The 11,457-nt window shown below is 41.9% G+C and overlaps 1 protein-coding gene across 5 annotated transcripts in view; it reads right to left on the reverse strand.

The window, feature by feature from the left end:
• Positions 1–9,832, reverse strand: part of LOC136169287 (cyclin-Y-like protein 1) — a 36,896-nt gene extending 27,064 nt beyond the window's left edge. For all 5 annotated transcript variants that reach the window (XM_065937087.1, XM_065937080.1, XM_065937098.1 and 2 more), the window contains exon 1: positions 9,241–9,832. In XM_065937087.1, coding sequence (XP_065793159.1) covers positions 9,241–9,466 — 226 coding nt within the window. In that variant the 5' untranslated portion in view covers positions 9,467–9,832. The remainder of the gene's footprint in view (positions 1–9,240) is intronic.
• Between the last annotated feature and the right edge of the window lie 1,625 nt (positions 9,833–11,457).

The following is an 11,457-nucleotide window of genomic DNA, read 5'->3' on the forward strand; positions in this document are numbered from 1 at the left end:
AAAGTAAACAGACTACACTGGAATCTAAAAAATAAGCAGAAATGCTTACAAAGTAGCCATATTTTTCATCAGGGTTTATGGAATGGTAAAATTTAACAAGAGTCAATGGAAGCAAGAAGGCTGGGATAAAAGAAATGACAACATGCAGGAAAAAAGTAAACTTGCCCAAGTGATCAGAAAAGAGCTGGCACTCCCCCTACCCTACCCTAGAGGTTTCAAGGGTGGGCACATGACCCAGAACTGACTGATAGATCATAGCTTTCCTGGAACTTCCCAAGAAGCAGAAGAAGGCAGAGCGGTGCCCTAGGACCCTTAGTTAGTCTGGGGCTGCTGGACACTCCTCTTGCCATCATGAGGGGAAAGGCTTTTCAGGAGAGATCAATAGAGGACAGCAGAACTGAGATAGGCTGTGAGGTCATTGAACTCCTGGGTCAAGTACTGCTTAATTTACTCATTCAACTCGTTATATAAAAGTCAATATATATATTTTTTAATTTAAGCTATTCTGAGACATTTTCTCAAACTTGCAACTGAGAGAGACCTGGTTAACCAGCAGTACTGATGGTCACAATGAAGGTGGGGAAAGGTAAAAGTCACTTGCTCATTCCTTTAACAAATGTCATGAACAAAAATTTGCATGAGCCAAAATGATCCTATTTAAAAATTAACCCACAGACTTACAACCCTTACTTTTAGTTGTTTTCCTTATACATTAGAAAAAGCTCTAATCAGTGTATAATTTAAGTCTTCTTGTTACTAACAACCTTTCTACATCTGACTGTTGCATATTTACTGTTTAATGAATACACAACAGCCCATCAACCGTTATTCCTGTGCTGGACTTAGCCAATCCCCTGTTGCTGGGGTTTACGTACTTACAACGTTCTATTCTTTGATGAAGAAACTTTTCATCTATTGCTATACAGCTTTTTAAATAAATAATGGTTTTATCTCCTTAGCAAAGATCTTCAAAAGTGGGATGTCTAAGCCAAAAGGTTAGATCATTTTCTTTTTTATTTATTTATTTTTTTTACATTTTTTATTTTTCAGTGGGTTTTGTCATACATTGACATGAATCAGCCATAGAGTTACATGTATTCCCCATCCCGATCCCCCCTCCCACCTCCCTCTCCACCCGACTCCTCTGGGTCCTCCCAGCCCACCAGGCCCGAGCACTTGACTCATGCATCCCACCAGGGCTGGTGGTCTGTTTCACCACAGATAATATACATGCTGTTCTTTCGAAACATCCCACCCTCACCTTCTCCCGCAGAGTTCAACAAGGTTAGATTATTTTCATGGCTCAAGGTACAGTGCTAAACTGCTTCCTGAAGAAGGTGGGGTCACATTAATGTATAATACTACCAATCATGACAGTTTTAGTTCTGACCCCTGCTCTGTACAGTTGAGAGGCGGGGGGGAAGTCCTACTAATATAAATAAGGAACAGCACTGTAGATCTAATCTGTATTTCTTTCGATTACACAGTTTTTACTACTTTCCCATAATTATCAGCATCATTTCCACTTTGGTGAGCTGCCTATCATTCATACATACTAAACATACCAGGGCCTTATTGCTGTCAATTTGCAAGAGGTTTTCAGAAAATATTAATCTTCTGTTTACAGCCTATATAACAATTTTCTATACAACTTGCACTTTTTGCCAGTGAAAACTACATCACTATTTTATAATAGACTTGACAGGTAAGCCATTAGACAGTAAACTCATACATACACACAATATTTCTGCACACTCCATTAACTGTTTTGCCAAGAGTCTAAGGAGACGATGAAAAAAATCTACCGTACTCTTCACTGTCACAAAGTAAGACTGTCAACTCTGAAGCAAAGCATTACCACCCACACTTCCCCTCATCCCTTCTCCCACAACAAGCACACACAGTAATGTTAGAGGTATTTGGTATTTGGAGAAATTACTGTGCATTTTATATGTGAATTCTTCCTAAAATTACTTCTCTAGCAATCTTTAAGAATGTTTTAACCCAGGAGAAATATTCCTGAGCTTATGATTAGGGGTTATCATTAAAGTTATATTTTAAGACCCATCACTTTTATATTACCAATTTAAATTGCAATTTATTTGACAGCATGATAGACTTATGTGGAAAAAAATTTAAGTTCGGGTCTTAATATAAACACTCCCAGGAGGAAATCTGTAAAATACCAGGTCACTGAACATTACTTTTCCTCCAACCTAACATTCTATCAATCGTGAGATCCATCTCAATTGCAGATGTTAAAAATATGAAAATAAAGGCAACTTAGGACAAACAAGATGCATTACTGAAGCCTTAAAGTGTTAAAATTATGCTGTCAAACTGTCAATAAATGATTTTTCCCTGTCAAAATATCAGAAAGAGGGTAGTGACCAAGAAATCATCTGACAGGAGGAGACTAATGCCAACATACTGACTTCAGTTCAGTTCAGTTGAGTTCGACTCTTTGCGACCCCATGAATCGCAGCATGCCAGGCCTCCCTGTCCATCATCAACCCCCGGAGTCCACCCAAACCCATGTCCATTGTGCCAGTGATGCCATCCAACCATCTCATCCTCTGTCGTCCCCTTCTCTGCCTGCCCTCAATCTTTCCCAGCATCACGGTCTTTTCAAATGAGTCAGCTCTCTGCATCAGGTGGCCAGAGTATTGGAGTTTCATCTTCAACATCAGTCCTTCCAATGAACATCTAGGACTCATCTCCTTTAGGATGGACTGGTTGGATCTCCTTGCAGTTCAAGGGACTCTCAGGAGTCTTCTCCAACACCACAGTTCAAAAGCATCAATTCTTTGGCGCTCAGCTTTCTGTATAGTCCAACTCTCACATCCATACATGACCACTGAAAAACCAGGGCCTTGACTAGATGGACCTTTGTTGGCAAAGTAATGTCTCTGCTTTTTAGTATGCTGTCTAGGTTGGTCATAATTTTTCTTCTAAGGAGCAAGCGTCTTTTAATTTCATGGCTGCAATCACCATCCGCAGTGATTTTGGAGCCCAGAAAAATAAAGTCAGCCACTGTTTCCACATCTATTTGCCATGAAGTGATGGGACTGTATGCAATGATCTCAGTTTTCTGAATGTTGAGCTTTAAGCCAACTTTTTCACTCTCCTCTTTCACTTTCACCTTCATCAAGAGGCTCTTTAGTTCTTCTTCACTTAATATATTGCAATTAAATAGGACTGTCAGCATTTTCTGGGCCAACTTCTGGGCTCCAGTTTACTTAAAGGTTTACTCCATTTACTGAACTGCCCTATCACCCCTAGTAGTACAGTATATTAGTTTTATGGCTAATAATACATTTCATGTCTTACAGTCATCCGGTGATTTCATCTGAGTCCACACTTTACACCCTAGCCAAGCGGTTCTTGCCAGCAGATGCTGACCTGGGCTGTCTCACCGGAGGGCACACAGCATGCTCCTGCCACCCCCTCAACTGACCGCTTCCCCAGTTTCTGACCAACCTGGCTTCCAAACTGCTTCTCAATTTGCCTCTAACTTGGTTTTCAGTCCTGCCTCACCTTAATCCTCAATCAAATGCTGTAATGATGATGACCAGGAGATGATATACAAGTAAGTATACCTGGCTTTATGTATTTTTAAAGAGTACTTAGCTCGGGCTTCTTGGACTTTTAAGAACCTTTCTGGGTTGCAAGCTACGGTGATTTCATTTCACATCATACAAGGTTACTGTTTTAACTCTTCAAGTTTTATACCCTAAAAATAAACCTAAATAATACCCTAAAAATACCCTAAAAATACCCTAAAAATAAACAATTTTTATAAAAGGGGCGAGAAAAAAGGTGGGGCGAGAAAAAAGGTAGTATTTCAAAGCAGAGCACAAAATGTCATCAATATATTTTATCCCTATGTGTCATGTATATGGAATTTACAGTCCTGATCTATCAAGGTTTTAAAAATGAGTAAAACCTTGGACAATTCTATACCTCAGAGAAGAATCCCTACACTGCCTAACTCAGAACATGATAAGAATCAAATGAAATTCAAGAGCAATCCATACACTATAGCTTCACTGAGTTACACAAGCCCCTTCACCATGACAAGGCTGCAATCCATGAGGGGATATACTATATAAAGCATAATAAATGACACATCACAGCTTTCACAAATTAACTCAAAAGCCAAAAGTGAACATTTAGCATTTCATAAGAAAATTGATGTCCACTTATCACCCTCAGCCAAGTAACATCTTAAATAAACAGTGCTCTGTTGTTGTTCAGTCACTAAGCTGTGTCTGACTCTGCAGCTCCATGGACTGCAGCACGCCAGGCTGCCCAGCCCTACACGATTCTGTCTGTGCAAACTCACGTCACTGAGTCAGGCCACCCACTAAAGGGAAGAGGGTAAGAGTACCCAAGGGCAAGCATTTCTCCTAGTGTTCTTCCTTTTTCTTCTTTAATAAGCAAATGCATATCATTTCCCCTGCTTCTGCCATGGAGATTAGTGTATATTTTCTCCCCATTTTTTTTCAGGTTAACATCCCCTGGAGATGAAGTCATTAACAGTGGAGAGAGCTCCTTCACAGCTCCCTAATTCTTCAGTGTCTGGATGTGCTAGTTTACCAGTCCCTTACTGGACATCTGAATTATTTCCAGTATTTTGCTACTGAAGATAATGCAACATATGCAGCCTATACCTTCAGAATAAATTCCTTTAGTAGGATCTCTGGATTAACCCTCTTCAAGGGTTGACCAATTTCCCATTTTTAGCAGCAATATATGAATGTAACTTTCTTCAGTATCACCAAAGAATGCAGTGCCAAGTTTCTGAATTTTCTCCCAACACAAGCTACAGTAGTTGTATTTTCATTTCTCTTATGTGTGAGGATATGCTTAAAAGCCATCTGCATTTCTTTTTCTGTGACTTATTCCATTCATATTGTTGGTAGCCTACTTTTAGATTCACTCAGTTTCTTCAAGTCAGCCTATTTTAGGCCCTTAATAATGTTGCTTTTCTGTTCAAACCACTGTTGGCTCTCAGCTGAGTGACTACACCAGCCTCCTAGCTTGTCTCCCTGCTTCATTCTACCCCTGCCCACGTTAGAGTAGCTCGTCTGATCTCCCTCCCCTCTCCCCATGCCTCCTTCCCCTTCTTTAAGAATTATCACCATTCCCCTGCATATAACCTTTCAATGGTTTCCCATTACAATTAGACTAAAATCCGTGTTTTTTCTTGTCAAGGTCTACTAGACACAAGGCCTTAACCCCCTGATATTCCTCCTGGCATTCTTTCACTCAGCTGCAGCCACCCTCTTTCTGTCCTCGGCCTACACCGAGCATATTCCCTTCTGAGGACCTCACATGGCTCCCCCTCACTCCTAGGATGCTGTCACTTAAGGAGACCACCCCCAGTAACACTGCCCCCTCCCCAGTCCATGACCATCATTTTCTTTCTTGTCAGTGTCTCGCTACTTGACATCATTCCTGTGTCAACAGGCCCCAGGTACCTCTAGGAAGTAAAGACCAGAGTTAGGGTTTGGGTTTTGTCAGTATAACCTCTGTTTGTCCTGCCCCTAAATAGTGCCCAATAATCATCCATTTCAGTGTACCCCAAATCATTTATGCTTCTCCAAATTTTCCTTCATCATCTAAGATTTCTTCTAATGCTGTCCTTTGATGTGTCTGTCACCCAAGACCAGCATTAATTTCAGATCTCTTCGAGTGGTAGTTTATTTACTCAGACACAAAGACACTGACAGGTTACCAAGACCCACAAAAACCTAAGACAGGAAATCTACTGTTCAGTGAAAAATCAATGGTAACTTTAATTTGGGGAAAGAACATTTAATGTTAAAATACCTTAACTACAAAATGACTCACCCTATGAATTTAATTAAGTCGTAAGACAAAGCCATAATACCAGAATTCTACAGGGAAGTACAATACATCACTTTTTATGTCTGTGCCCAGATTAAAGCAATATAGTGAGATTATAAAAGACAACCATAAAGGGTGGGTAAATGAATGATGCTCCAACCATTAAACAGGTGGTAAAAAGCAGACTGTACAGCTACATGCAGCTGCATGGAAATACATCCTGGAGCACGCTTCAGGTGTCAGCACGGTTCCAGGAGCTTCCCGTCTTCACTTTACAACAGAAAGTTACAACGTGGCACCCAAAGAACAATCTCATACCATAAACACAACATTCTGTTTATTCATATACAAAAGGTTCAGGAAGAACCAACACCAAAATATTAATGAAAATTCTGGATATTCTGAGTACGAGTGAATGACTTTTTAGTATTTTGCAAATCTTTTACCTCAAATGTTTACTGTTATCAAAAAAGTAAAAAAAAAAAAAATGTTTATAATAGCTACTGAAAGGAGGAAAAACCTGTTGCCCAGAGGTTTCCCCCATTACGTTGTCAATTCCTTCCCTACCCACTCCTTGGAGGATGGAAGGAAGGAATCACTTGAGAGAGCAGCTTGCACCAGAGAATGAGCAAAGTTCCTAAGAGGAGAATATAAAGGCTGTTTGAAAAGCTGATGCATAATAATAAAATCAGACAATAGGACCTTAGCATCTTATTTTCTATTATTGACACTAACATCAGTTACATTAGATACACTGTTAAAGGCAAGATAGCGACAAAATTCTTTTGAGTCTATCTGATATTTATACTAAGTTCTTAGGAGTTAACTGAAACAGCTTGAAGAAATCATGTTCTTCTCAAAGGTTTCTGAAGAAAAAAACACAGCATCATTTATGTTTGGTTTTGTCTAAGTAACCAAATAATTCTTCATTGCAGAAAAGCCAAAATGTTTTATATCAATGCAGGTATTTCTCAGTTTCCAGGGAAACTGATATAAACTTGTCTGAAATAAAAACATTAAGAGCAAACTTCCAATGTGCTTGCACTTTACACTCATGTTCTGACCTCGTATCAATGGAAACTTAATAATAGGCAAATGCTGAAATTGAGGTTTCTCTCATCACTTTACTGAATGCCAAAAAAGAGAGACAAATTTCAGTAAAATTTTAACAATCATGTCAAACATAAAAAGGTAAATTCTGTGCTCATGAACTCTCTTTTTCTAGTTCCCGACTCAGCACTCCCCCTCACTACATGCTTCGTACCTTACCTGCCTGCTTACCGGTTTCTCCTAATGTCCCTCTGTCCAGGGCATTCTCAGCTTCAATTCGAGTCAGCAGAACAAACTCTTTAAAATATACCAACATGTTTACCTGACTGGTAAATTGAGGCTATTTCACGACTTCTTTTATTCCTATCAATTCTAATAAATGTACAGACACAGAATGGAGAGGTATGTGTTGCTTCTGAGTTGTGAACAATCAACTCAAATGGAAATAACCAAACTGAAGTTGAGTTAGGCCTATCTTATGGATAAATTATAAAATAAAAAGTGCATTCCAAACTTTTTTTTAAGCACCCAACAACTGAATTTGGTGTATCTACTACTCTCAAGTCTGTCTCTTCTGTTCAGTAGCTATGTTACACAGTTATTTCAGAGCTCTAAGTCTTGGCTTCTTTATTGGCATCACAGGGAGAATATTCACAGGCCTTATTTATAGATGGAAGGGTCAGGTGAAATACACCCGAAAATACGTTGTAAATCGTAAAAGAATCATACAGAAGTCCAACTTTGGTATCCCTACACTAGCCTACTACTGTTTTTTAAAATCACTTAGAGGCTTACCTTACAGCAACAAGCTGAGCAGTTTTCACAGGTATGCACAAGCTTTGTTTTTAAAGCTACAATTAATTTACATAATTTGTTCTTTCACAGTATCTGACTATTCTGAAAAGGGAGTACTTTTCACTTACAAAGCCATGTCCATCATATGGGTGAGTTCACAGGCTTACCTATTCTAACTTTGAAAGAAATTAAGTAAACCCAAATAAAATCTAAATAGAAGAGCTATAAGACATTTCCTCTATGAAATAAAGAAATACTCTCTGGCATTTAAATGAAACAAGTGGGCCAGTGGGGCTTTAACATCTTCACGGCACAATGTTTTCTACTTTAAAGAACACAGTCTTTATTAATAAGCCACAGTGTTATCCAGAATCTTTTTTTTTAAAACCTAGAGCCGTCCAGTTTCAAAATTCTAGAGGAAAAAAAAAAAAATCAAACATTTCCTCTCCTCTCTCTCCTTTTCTTCATGACAACCCACCCCCACCCCCAGCCACTTTGTCTTCAGAATTTTACCTGAACATTATAAAAGTTGAATAGGATTCCACTGGCAGGAGGGGGTTGGAAGGAGAGGTAGCCATGGAGACAACTTTCCGGCAGGATCTGCCATCTTAACTGCCAAATCTTTGTATTACAAATTAAAGTCTGAATTTCTTTTTTCTCCTTTGAAACTTTTAACCAACAGTCTCAGGAACCACCCCCAATCCTCCCTTAGAAGAGGCAACATGCAAGTGAAGTTGGTTAAAGCTGGGGAGCTGAAGACATTTTTGTGTCAAAGTGGGAATCTTAATCAGAGCTCCGTGGGATCGTCTTTGGGTAAAAACAACAACAACAACAACAAAACTATTCCCTGCAGCGTTGCAGTAACGTTTCACACCGTTCAGTTATTTTAAGACCCCCTCTAACCTTTTTCTTTCTTATCGTTTTCAGATTATAGTTAGAATAAGGTCGCTTCAATCAGGACAACTCTAGACAGAATATTACTTAACGCCACACTAACTCTGTCGATATCAGTTTTGATTTTAAATAACAAACCCTAAAATCTGTCTTAATTGTCCCGAGTATCAACTATCCTAACGAGTGGAAGTGTATCTAGATCCTTACCTCGTTCCTTCTCTTAGGTACCATCTGAATAGGTAAGGATAGGAAGATGGGATGGATATCGCCGAAGTTGGGAGTATTTAAGTTTTCATTGAGAAAAGAGAGAATACGTCAGAAAGTCTTTACAAAGTCCCACGAGATGTTAAATAGAATCACGAACAGGAGCCACAGACTTGAGGGTCTTGGGTCGGGTTGCGAAAAGGGAATGGGGAAGAATTGGGCGTTCGGGTAGAGAAGAGGGAGAAAGACTGGCCGGACGCGACGGAGAAAGAATAAGGGGTGGGGATGCCAGGCAGGGCCAGCCTCCGTCCCCGGTGCCCAGCCCCGAGAGAGCCAACTCCAGGCAGGAAGGAGCCCTAGGCGGCGGCTTCCTCCAGGGGGACCTGGGGGTCGGCGGAGGCCAGAGGTAAGCCCGAGAGCAGACGGCGCCGGCCGCTTCCTTACCTTCGGGCATCTCCCGGTCGCTGATGTGCTGCAGGTGGTGGCCTTCACCCGCTCGGAAATCCAACTCGGTGGGTTCCACGGCAGCCGGCGCCGGTGCTATGGCCACCGCGTCTCCGGCCGCCGCCTCGTAGACCTCAGACTCGTAGTCTGGCTCCGCCGGCCCCCCGCGCCGGCCCAACTTGGGGCTGGCATTGGGGCACACGCAACAGGTCAGCGTGTTCCCCATGGGGCACCTCCGCTCCTCGCCGCCGTCGCCTCCGCTCGGCCCCGGACTCCGCCAAGCTCAGAGGCCGCCCCCTTCCCCAACAATGGCGCGGCGGGCACCGGCAGACCCGAGCTATGCCGGGGCTGCGCCGCAGATGTAGACGCGGCCTCGCCTGCCTCTCTCCTGTCCGCCCCGCCGCCGGGCCCGGGGCAGGGCCCCGGCCCCGGCCGCACCCCCGCTGTCTCGCCGCCGCCGCCTCCCCGGAGCCAACTAGTCTGTGAAGGCGGCGACCAGACCGGCTTATTTAAAAGGGGTGGGGACCCGACAAGCGCTGAGACGCACAGCCACTGCCGGGAGAGAGCGTGGTCGGAGCTCCTCCTCCTTCCGCCGCCGCCTCCCGACTGAAAGCCGCTCGCCTGGCTGGCCCTTGCCAACCAGAACGCGTCCTTCGGTCACCTGGTTACGACGGGCCAATCACACACAGAGTTTCCTCCCAGCGCCCGCCTCAGAGAGCAGGCACGTGACTCACACTGCCCCGCCCCCACCCCGCGACTGCTCCGCCCCGCGACTGCTCCGCCCTTCCAGTGGCACGCGCCGGACTCCTGTTTCCATTCATCCTGCGGCGCTCGGAGCTTTCCGTGTCCTTCGGGAAGCATTGCGGGAGTTTGTGAATCGAAGCTATAGAGTCAGTGGACTCTATAGAAGACTTGTTAGTAAAGAGTCAGTTCCGTTAAGCAACTCGGTTTCACCGGGTCTGACAGCTGACTCATTTGAGGCATTCCTCAACGAACTTAGTTACACCCGAATTGTTGACAGTTGTTTGTAACTAAATGCTCCTCTCAAATTGACTTCGAAAGAGTGTTAGTTTCCGCCTTCAGTTTAACCCTAGCAATCCCCCGGGTCCTCAATAAAGAGCTGTGTCCGTGTCTTGAATGAGACTTGAGATGGGAAAATTGACAAAGCAAGGTCCTCAAGAAGGCAGAAGTGGATGTCCTCCAGGGCAGACATAGATTAGCTTTGGATTGAGAGAAAAGCAAGGAAGGAAACAGGACCTGGGTGACAGATGCCTGTTCTGGGTCTGTCAGAATAGAGACATTTCTGATACAGAAGATCTTTAAGAAGAGCTCATCTGATGACCTCTATTTTTCTCTATTATAATAGGCTTCTGTTTGGAAAGCTACTCCAGGAAAGTGAGGATAATGTGTAAAGAAGTTTAAACATTAGAAAAGCTTGATATACCTAATAAAAAGAAAATGATAGCTTCCCTCAAAATCAGAAAAGTTGAAAATAAATTTGAGCAAAAAACCAAGGAGCTAGGGTATAAAACAGGTATGTCACAAAAGTGAATGATGGGAACATTTGTTCCTCGAAATAGTAAAAAGAAATAGCAACAACTTTCAAGGGGGAAGAGTTTTTTAAAAATTAAGGAATTACATGTAATTGCCAAAAATGTGAACTTTTACAAACCCTTTCATCACACATAAGACCAAAAGGAAAGGAAAAAAACCCAGAGGGAGTATTCTCCTTTGTTAAAAGGATACCAGGATGGAAATGTCACCTCAAAAATCAAGGAAGCAAGGATGATTAATATTTAATTATTTAAAAGATATAAGTAAGGTTTGGATACAAAAACAGGCAATATATTGAAATGTGGGAAACCATGGTGGAATAGGAAAGGATTCAAGGAAGTTCAGTTTCAGTGAACAACTTCTCGTTAAATCCTTAGGACCTAGTGACTACATTCCATGACAATAATAATATTGTCTGAAGTCCTAGGAATGTCATTAGCTACCATTTTGGATGATTCTTATAGACTTGGGACAATGCCTAAGATTAAGTTTCAAAACACTGCCTGCATTTAACATCAGGCACATACAGAAATAGATATGCATGACCTTGAAAATTAAAGAATTTTAAACTTGCTAAGCAGAAAAAATATTCAGAAGCACCATTATGAAAGTTTTAATAGATTTGAAAATATTTTGTTTTAGAAGAACATTGGAGGGCAGTGA

The sequence above is a fragment of the Muntiacus reevesi genome, chromosome 1 (genome assembly GCF_963930625.1).
Source record: "Muntiacus reevesi chromosome 1, mMunRee1.1, whole genome shotgun sequence".
In the NCBI taxonomy this organism is placed as follows: domain Eukaryota; kingdom Metazoa; phylum Chordata; class Mammalia; order Artiodactyla; family Cervidae; genus Muntiacus; species Muntiacus reevesi.